Here is a 10,604-nt window from a genome sequence, read left to right as displayed (position 1 = left end):
GGGAAATAATAGCCAATACAATCCCGCGCGGGATGATATTCATTATTAACTGGGTTCACTTTTACCGTACCTACGGTGCACCCTGCATTGGCATGCCCCCACCCCCTCTCGATTCGATGCAATGCATCTTGCCACTGGAGTCCTTTCAATCAGAAACCCACCGACAAAATGCACTACACAGAACCGTGAGAGGGTGGGAGCATGCCAATGCAGAGTGCACCGTCGGTACAGTAAAAGTGAACTGACAGGACTTACCTCCGCGACTACGTCCAAAACCAGATTCCACACAAACAAACAACGAACTCCAATCACTATTCAACTCAACACTACGACACAAAGGAGACTTCGAAGTGCATCTGTTCTTATTCACTCTTTGTAAACTCGAAAACTACACAAAGTATCACCATCCGAGTGAAAATTACTAATTGCAAGGAGAGATACCGTAACAACACGAAAAGTACAAGACGTGAAAGTGAGAGGAAAAATCTTGTACAGAATATTCAACAGTGTGAAAGAAGAGCTCAGCAATCCATATGTGTGATGTAGATAAGATATGGATGCAAGATGCGACCTGCAGTGATTATCATGACACTGTATCCAGTACGATTACCACAAGAACAATGTAAAACGTAGATGCTGCTACAAATCCAGTATGCCTATAATATAACAAGATCAACGTTTTTCTGATTGCATAGTGGCCGATAGTGATACAACGAAGAGTCTTGATTCAACGAAATGCACTTTACTCACTGGTGCCAATGTCCGACGATATGTACAATGTGTTACTGCCTGCACAGACAGTGTTCAGCAAGGATCCCAAACCGTTGAAAGTTCTAAGCCGATCCAATGACAAGGAAGTCAGCACCAGCATCCATAATGACGTGGTATCTCGTCGTGACTTGAAGTATGGCCCTTACTTTGAACCAATTGACTATGTATCATAACAGTGCAATCTTCGTCAATTCTCTAGTCCAACTACTAAAATGCAACTTGTCTCCCGAGCTCCATCGCTCTCAAACCTTGACTGGATTGAAAAGAAAGGCAACATTTTGTTTTTGGTATAGCTGTACCTTGGTAATTGTATTCAGAACGCAGTTGCGTCGATCCCCAAAATGCGTAGATGTACCTGGGATAAGTAGGATATTGACCCGCGTACTCGGGTGTTACCGTACCCTCATATCATCCCTCCTGCTACGCAGTCGGGATGATATTCGGGAGGTAACACCCTCGTACTTGGGTAATATCCTCTACATGTAAACACAGCCTTAGGCTGCGTTTACACGACAACGCTGGGGGCGAAAACGCAACGAAATCCTTTCGGATCCATGGTTCATTTACACGGTACGCGGAGCAAAACGTAAAAGTTGTACACCAAAACGGAAGAAAACCAAAACGCTGGCCAAGGTGGAAGAATTTGAAAACGGAAATGTTCTGCCGGATAAATTTGGGTGTGTAAACAGTCGAAACGGTGTGCTGGCCTCGTTTTCCGTCACGTTTGTTTCGTTTTCGGCCGTTTACACGGATCCGACAATCCAAAAAATTGTTTTTACAATTTTCGTCATGTGACGTGTGTTGTCGTGTGCCTGTTTTCAACCATTACTTGAGTGTGATTGGTGCTTCCACGGCAACACTTGGCACATGACGAACTTTGGCGGATCCTTTGCTCTCGTGTAGACGCTTGAAAACGGTACAAACGGAGACCACCTCGGATCGGCTTTGATCGTGTAAACGTACGAAAACGAAAAAAGAAATGCGGGACTGAAAACGGAAAACTGGCCGTGCGTTGTCGTGTAAATAATCGATATTAAAGTAATCGATAAGTTTTGGATTAACCGTTAAGGAGGCTCCGAACAGTTGCGCAGCGCAGTGTAAAAAGGGCACCTCCGAAATCTGTTTTTTTGCCGCGAGATTCGAAAAATGTTGTGGTCCATGCGGAAACAAGCTAACTTCAGTAGTCATTCTTGGAATAAGCAATGATCCTTGCCATAATGCATTCTTATATACATGAACAAGCAATGATGGACATAACACCTAACAGCAGCAGCGTGATAATAGCAGGTGATAAGTGTATCCTATTCCTAGTGTTAGTAGTAACAGTGAATCTGTTACACCATTCCCCCCTCTCAACTGTCAGAACAGTACCAATTCGAAGGAACAGTTATGGTAACTAATGATCATGCATGGATATGTGGAATGCATGGTAGCCGAAAACAACACTGATGAACTCAAGATCCAGTGCATGTCCTCTGCAAATAACGCCTGGCTGGCAGGGAAGCACTATCCTAATCATGCAGAATGCTACATTTCTATTGCAACACGTAGAACTAGCAATACAACTGTGGCTGCCAATTAAATAGCAATTTTATGAAAAACGGTCCAGGTAGGTTTTCAGCGGAATAATAGCGTTTCCTGCTTCATCCATCAAGTATTCCTCCGGCTCCCAGGTGGCATCTCGGTAGCCCTTCCATTTCACTAGGTACTGCGTGCGCCGTCCTCTCTTCTTGTGCGACAACACCTTTTCGACAATGTACCGCGTATGGCCATCCGCATCGGTTAGGCGTGGAGGTGCCGGCTGAGTACGGCCCGGTATCTCATTGCCATGGTACAGCTTGAGGGCAGCAATATTGAACACTGGATGGGCCCGAATGATTCTTGGAAGAGCTAATCTGTACGCATTCGGGGCCACTTTCTTCTGCACCTTGAACGGCCCATACCACTTGAGCCTTAATTTGTGTGAAGGCCTGTCTCGTTCCTCGGGCGTCAGCAGGAAGTCCCTGAAGACCAACACCTCATCCCCCTCCTTCAGGGCGTCCTCCACCCGTCCTCGATCCGCATACAATGATTGCCGGGCCTGCGCCGCCACGATGGCATCCTGTGCCTCACGTAGTGCCTCTACGCGGCCATCCAGCCATGACAGCGGACCATTCGTGTCCATGCCAGCTCCAGCTTTCTGCTTCGTCAATAAGCTCGAGGGAGTAACTGGATGGCATCCATGGTTGAGGAAAAATGGCGTGTTACCTGTTGACGCTTGATCGGCATTGTTGATCGCAAACTCACATAGCGATAGGAGTTCATCCCAATTGTTTTGCCTATGGTTGACGAAAGCTCTTAGCGTATCCTCAATGACACGGTTCACACGCTCAGTCATGCCATCGGTCTGCGGGTGGTTGGCCGTGCTCATTTTTAGCTCCACGCCAAGAATACTGAAAACCTCCTTGAAGAACGCCGACGTGAATCGCGGATCTCGATCACAAACTATCGTTTTGCTCAAGCCATGGGCAGCAAACACATGATCCACGTACAATCGGGCTGCCTCCTTAGAGTCAACATGAACAGTCGTCGGGATCAGGTGCACATACTTCGTCAGACGGTCCACAAAGGTTAGAATGGCGCTATGTCCTCGGCAGGTCAGCGGCAGTGCCATGATGAAATCCATGCTGATGTCTGTCCAGGGCTGTTCGGGGACTGGAAGGGACTGCAACAGTCCTGCCTTGGTCTGGCTACCCTTTACGCGTTGGCACCGGTCGCAAGATTTAACGAAGTCCTTCACAGTACTTCTCATGCCTGGCCAATAGAAGTATCTGCTCAGCTTCAGGTAGGTCCTGTCTCTCCCCGGATGGCCGGCCGTCAGGCAATCATGATTCTGTTTGAGCAGTTGCAGCCGTACCGGACCGCGAGGAATGCAGAGGCGAGCATCGCCCGATGTTACTAGGTACAGCCGCCGGTCCACACTGTTCCAGACGTATCGCTCATGCATGGCGTCTTTGCTGCAAGCCATCAAGCGCTTGATTACTGGCGAAAGCTCTGGGTCACTATCATACCCTGCTGAGATCTGATTCGCAATTCCTTGATTCACATCCAGAGAGAACTCGATTCCATTCAGTTCCAAGTCTGGTCGACGTGACAACGGGTCTGCTATGTTACACTTCCCTGGCTTGTGATGTACCGTGTAGTCATAGTCGGCCAGGAATTCAATCCATCGAGCCTCTCTCTTGGTTAAGTTTGGTTTGGTCCTGAGGTAGACAACTCCCATGTTGTCGGTGTAGAGTTGAAAGTGGCGAAATAGGTAGACTCGCCAGCACTGCAGGGCGTACACTACAGCCAAAGTTTCTCGCTCGGCGGCCGTGTAATTCCGTTCGGCAGAAGACAGCTTTCGGCTCACGTAAGCCACAGGATGCCAGGACTGGTCCTCTGCTTGCTGCGTTAAGACTCCTGCCACAGCAAAGTCACTTGCGTCAGTCTCAACGCGGAAATCCTGACTGACGTTTGCTAGTCGCAACACTGGTGCATCCAGCAGAGCAGACTTCAATCGCTCAAATGCCTCCTGTCGAGTCTGCTTCCACTCGAAGCGCACATGTTTCCCTGTCAGTTCCTCCAGGGGTTTGGAGATGGCCGAGAAATGGTTAATGAACCTTCGAAAGTAATTAGCGAATCCCAGAAACTGTCTTACGTGCGTGACCGTCGTCGGGACAGGCCAGTTATGCACGGCCTTGATCTTCTCTGGATCTGGAGAAATGCATTGGCCGTCTATCCGGTGCCCAAGAAACAGAACGTCTGTCCGGCCGAATTCACATTTAGACGGTTTGCAATATAGCTCATTCCTCCTGAGGGCGTTTAAGATGGTTCTGACATGATCGAGGTGCTCCTCCCATGATTTGCTGAATATGAGGATATCGTCTAGAAACACCACAACGAATTTACGCAGGTATGGCTGGAGGACACTGTTCATCAAGGTTTGGAATGTTGCCGGGGCATTTGTTAGGCCGAAACCCATCACTGTGAACTGAAAGTGACCGAATGGGGTATTTATTGCTGTCTTCGGAATATCTGTTTCTTCTATTCGAATCTGATTGTAACCGGACCTCAGATCTAGCTTGGTGAAATACGCACTGCCTTGGACGGTATCAAAGAGGTCGTCAATATTCGGTAGGCATTGTCGGGGAATCTCAAGCACGCACACAGAGTGCACCCAACACAACGAACACCCACTCAGTTCATATGGTTTACAAAGTTGAATGCATGATAGGATTAAAGTAACGGGAAGAGAAATAGAAAGTCGAAACTGTCTTCATGCCATTGCAATAATAATTACAACCACTGAACACCGCGTGGTTGAGAGCTCTATCTGCTCAGGGGGTGCATGCATGCGTGCACAGCACACCCACACGTAATGAGTCTGAAGCACATGCCAGTACGTCATATTAGGACGTGACGTGGCAACGTGATACTAGTACATGCCCCCTAGTGACAATTGTCACTAAAAATGAGGAGAAGAAGATAAAAAAACAGTACCAATTATCGCAGAATAGGAGCCAATAAATTGAGAAAACAAAACAAAAGAACCAAATTTATGACACACACTATTAAACGTCAATCGTCAGAGACGGCCAAAACACGAATTAGAGTCACGAGTCAGACCCAAACTCGGACAAAGCAGAGAACATAGTGGTCTCAAGAGCCATACCTACTAGGCTCACGGAGCAGGGCTCTGTCGCGGAGAAGACGACCACCAGCGGTGTCATCAGGTACACCAGCCAAAGGCACATGGTCCAACGGCTCGTCATCGATAATACTAGCTACATCTAGTGGCTCAGGGATACGACTGGAATGACTTCCAGCAGGCTTCAGCAGCTCTGTGTTGACGAGTTTTTCTGCTGTGCCACGGCCAATCACGACAGTTGAGTGACCAACGACTCGCTTGACGATCCAACCTTCTTCGAATTCGGGGAGTCGTTTCTGGTGCCGGTGTGGACGGCGGAAGAGAACAGACTCTCCAGCCAAGAACGCTTGAGTTGGCTCCTCGACAAAATCGCAGGACGACAACTCTGATTCCAGGAGATCGTACATGGCTGAGGCGCGACGCTGTATTTCCTCCGTCCAGCGGGGAAACGACCAATCTGTTGGGGTAGCATCCACCACGAGACTGCGGGGCTGCCAGCCAACCATTGCTTGCATAGGTGAGACACCGGTGACACTGTGGGGCCTGTTGCGGTAGAAGTACAGGAGCATAGCTAGGTCAACCTGCCAATCACTGGACTCGTCGAGGACCTTCCGCACCAAGGTCAACAGCGTTTGGTTGAACCGTTCTGCGGCACCTTGCGATTGGGGGTGGCGAACTGCGCCAAAACACACGTTGACCCCAAATACCTTGTAGAGGGATGACATCAGGGCATTGTGAAGCTCGGTGCCGTTGTCGGAGCGGATAACATGGGGAGGACCCCACCGAGTGCAGACACTAACAAATGCATCGGCGACAGACTCAGCATCATGGCGAACAAGTGGGACGACCTCCACCCACTTGGTGAAGGTGTCAATGCAGACAAGAACGCAGTGATATCGGCCAGACTTGTTGGTACCAAGCTCGAGCGTGTCAATTTGCACAACACGCCAGGGACCATCGGGAGTTACAGGTCGCGTTGGTTGCGGTAGACAAGGTTGAGCAGGATTTGCCGCACGGCAGGTAGTGCACTCTGACACGTAGTCACGGCAGCGCTGTGCCATACCAGGGAAATAGCATTGGCTACGGAGTAGACACCACATACTTTCCCAACCGGCGTGACCACTCACAGTATGGGCGACTGCAAGTGCATCGGCAGTAAGACTCTGGGGAAGGGCAGGCACAAGCTCAACATCGTTGAGAGGCGATTTCACGCTGCGAAACAGCACATCATCCTCAATCACCAGCTGGGTTCGGACTCTGCTGTAGCTGGAGTTGGGAATCGGTTCACCGGAGAGAAGCTGGGCCTTAACGGACGAGATCGCCTCGTCGGCAACTTGGGCAGTGGCGATGTCACCCATAGCAAGAGGTGGGAGAGCACGAACGGTAACACCGGCTGCTGCAACATCAGGCTGTGGCTTCTTAGGACTGTCCGGCACACGGAACCAGGTAGGGACACGGGTTAGCTGATCCGAAATATTGTCCTCTGAGCGGACCCATTCAACGTCAACTGTAATGCCAGATACAGTGATCAAATCGTCGATGATCTGCAAACGACGCTGAACCAACGTAGCGTGAAGGCCACTCACTTTAACACGACGAATGTTGTTCAGCAACTGCGTCAACCAGCCATGGACTGTACGCGAATCAGTGTGCAAGACCACGTTCTTCACTGGCCAACACAGAGCGAGGTTGAGCGACTTGATGACGGCGTCTAACTCTGCTATGTTGATATGACGCTTATCATCGGAAGGTCTGAGCCAGGACTTGTCTTCGACGATAGCGCCGTTGACTTCCAGAACCGCACCCATGGCCAGGCCAGAAGCATCGCACCAAACGTGCCACACTGTGGTGTCATCACAGGGCACAGACCAGACACCATGCACAGGATCGTCTTGACGGACACGAGACTCGACCTCACGACATGGTTGCACGAGATGAGGCGGTACGAGGTCATCCCATTTCGATGTGTTCTCGCCGACAAGCCGCTTGATGTAGTTGCACAGCGGGCGTAACCAGGAACATACCGGGTAGTGACTAATCACACGGCCACACCAACTGAACACTTGACGACGAGTTGGTGACTCTGGCAACTTGAGGTCAACACCAGCACGACGTTCCCACGTGACTGTATCTTCGACATCAGAAGAGGACAGCTGTAGGCCCAACACACGAGCAGTTGCGAACTGCTCTGGCTCTTTCGTCTCAAGCCCATAGCTGGCGAGTTCATGGCGGACGATGTCGGTCTGGGCAGTAGGGACGTAGAGGTCGTCCACATAGTTGTCAACGTCGGCGTGATCACGGGTAATCCATTGGACAATCATGTCCAAGATCTTTGGCGCGACGTTCAGACCGAATCCCATGCGGGTCATGGTATACAACTCGCCTTTGTACACAACGGTTTGGTACTTGTACAGGGTGGGATGGATCCGAACTTGCAGGTAGGCTTTCCGGATGTCGAGAAGAACGCTGTCGGCACTACGTCTGCGCCAGTTACGGAGTTTCGCGTCACAAGCTGGAGCGGTGACACCGGGGTGGGACACAAGACAGGCATTCAGGGCACGGTAGTCCAAGCACGGCCGAACCGGCGTGGATGCCTTGTGCTGCTGACTAACGGCAAGTATCGGCAAGACAGCGACAGGCTCTCCGAATGCCTCGGAGTCGTACTTGACAAGCCATCCATTGTCCACCCACAACTTCATTTCTGAAGCAAACTGCTCCTCCTCGCTGACGCTTAGAGACTTCCGCGAGTACTCTCCAATGCCGGAACCAATGTGCTGCTCGGGTGCAACGCCACCCTTCCACGACCACTGAGCAATCCAATGACCACGCTCATTCGACCAGTTAGCTAGGCAATCATTCGCCTTCAAGGTGACTGTCGACTCGGACTCGGTAACATCGATGTGACGAGAAAGCTTGTTAGGCTTCTCAGATTCGGGTTGGGGAGATGCACCGGCAGCGACACCTGCCTGCTGACCAAACACAACTGAGGACAGCGTGCCCCCTAGACCGTCGTAACGTAGAGTGAGGCCACCGACCTTGCCAATGGTATCTGTGCCAATCAGGAAGTCCGTGTTCAAGGACGACAAGTTGGGCACAACGAGACAATCAATAGTGATCCGAGGCAAATGGACGGCTCCATCAAGTCGTTGCACACGTAGCGTGACGTTGCCAAGGATAGTAAGTGGTGTTCCGTCGATAGACAACAGCTTGTCCTGACAGGGAGAAACTGCAGCTGATAGGTTCAATCGGTCAACAACAGCCGACTCCACCAGTGTGCGAGTACAGCCAGAATCCACCACAGAGGCAAAACGCGTCCACGTACTAGACTCAGTACTGGGTTCCTGTACGTCCACGGCTACACGAACTAGGTCTCCATCCGATTTTGCCAGAGCAAGGCAAATATCCGTACGTTCAGGCGGCGCGTGACCAGCAGCGACATTTCCAACTCGACTCTTGTTCGGACAGTCCTTGGAAATATGCCCTTTCGCTTTACAGGCATAACAGGTGACACTGGGCTTACGCTTCGGGCACTGTGATCTCACATGGCCCACGGCCTTACACTGGTAACACACGAGCGACTTCTTGGGCTGAGAGCTAGCAGCAGCAACAGCACCATGGGATTCTGGGAGTTTGGATGCCTGCATGACTCTGATTTGATTTGCCATATCAGTGACAGTGAGCTTCTGCGTAGCAGACGCCATACGAACGTGGTGACCAATATCAGCTGGCAACCCACTCAGGAACTGCTCAATCAGCACGGGATCTGAATTATCCGCAATCTTATGGCCAGACAGCGTAAGTAGGCGCTTCAAATCTGCCAGGTACGCGTCCACAGGCTCTCCATTCCGCAAAGCCCTTGACGTAAATGAACGGTAGGCAGCACCAGGCGTGGGGCAAAATGCCTGCTCCAGCGCAGATTTAATTTTTGCCGGCGATTTTTTGTCCTCGTCAGACAATTGAGTGACAACCGTAAAGGCTTGTCCACTCAGGAACAACGGAAGATGCTCAGCCTTGGCAGCGTCATCGGCCCACTTATTGGCCTTGGCTAAGACCAGAAACTTAGCCCAGAACTCATCAAAGTCGTCCTGTTTGCCCCGATACGGGCGAATAAATCCATCCAACTTCGAAGCCATCTTTCAGAACTTCCAACGGGTTTCGGCACCAAAGTTGTCGGAGAATCTCAAGCACGCACACAGAGTGCACCCAACACAACGAACACCCACTCAGTTCATATGGTTTACAAAGTTGAATGCATGATAGGATTAAAGTAACGGGAAGAGAAATAGAAAGTCGAAACTGTCTTCATGCCATTGGGTTTCGGCACCAAAGTTGTCGGAGAATCTCAAGCACGCACACAGAGTGCACCCAACACAACGAACACCCACTCAGTTCATATGGTTTACAAAGTTGAATGCATGATAGGATTAAAGTAACGGGAAGAGAAATAGAAAGTCGAAACTGTCTTCATGCCATTGCAATAATAATTACAACCACTGAACACCGCGTGGTTGAGAGCTCTATCTGCTCAGGGGGTGCATGCGTGCACAGCACACCCACACGTAATGAGTCTGAAGCACATGCCAGTACGTCATATTAGGACGTGACGTGGCAACGTGATACTAGTACAGCATGCCTTGTTCTTAATGGTTATGCGGTTTAGCTCACGCCAGTCGCATACCATTCGAAGTGTTCCATCCGCTTTCTTTACGAAGAACACAGGGGCTCCGTATGGGGATTTGCTGGGCTGGATGAATCCTCTACGGAGCAGCTCGGTGAGCTGAGCTTGCAGCTCATCCATCTCTGGTTTTGGTAAACGATATGCTGCACGAGATGGCGGTTTAGCTCCTTCTTCCGTTTTTATCTCGTGATCTGCGCCTCTTCTGGGTGGCAGCTTGTTTGGAAGCTCATCGGGAAAGACGTCCCCGAACTCCTTCAGCAGGTCCTTGAAATCCTTCTGATCCTCCCTACCCGGACTATCCACCGTCTGTGGCTCGTCCGGATCTGCTGTCACATACGCTAGGATTCCTTCTGCGCCACCTCTCATTGCATGCCTAGCCTGCTTCCCTGAGATGAGGAACGTCTCGATCGGTGGGTTGGATTTGTCCGTGCCATCACTTTCACTCGGTTGACAGATGATGGATCCACCCTCCAGCTTGATTTCATT

General features: G+C 50.5%; 1 protein-coding gene across 1 annotated transcript; it reads right to left on the bottom strand.

The window, feature by feature from the left end:
* Positions 1 to 5,451: 5,451 nt before the first annotated feature.
* On the bottom strand, positions 5,452 to 9,573 carry LOC135816868 (uncharacterized). The gene has a single exon (XM_065329971.1). It carries the CDS (start codon positions 9,571 to 9,573, stop codon positions 5,452 to 5,454), a length of 4,122 nt encoding a protein of 1,373 aa, XP_065186043.1.
* Between the last annotated feature and the right edge of the window lie 1,031 nt (positions 9,574 to 10,604).

The sequence above is a fragment of the Sycon ciliatum genome, chromosome 5, assembly GCF_964019385.1.
Source record: "Sycon ciliatum chromosome 5, ocSycCili1.1, whole genome shotgun sequence".
Classification (NCBI taxonomy): Eukaryota; Metazoa; Porifera; class Calcarea; order Leucosolenida; family Sycettidae; genus Sycon; species Sycon ciliatum.
The sequence above is the reverse complement of the archived record's forward strand: the minus strand, read 5'-3'. Positions and strand labels throughout refer to the sequence as shown.

Bases quoted from the DNA above. Each gene is read 5' to 3' on its own strand.
- LOC135816868 (XM_065329971.1), bottom strand. From the start codon at position 9,573: ATGGCTTCGAAGTTGGATGGATTTATTCGCCCGTATCGGGGCAAACAG.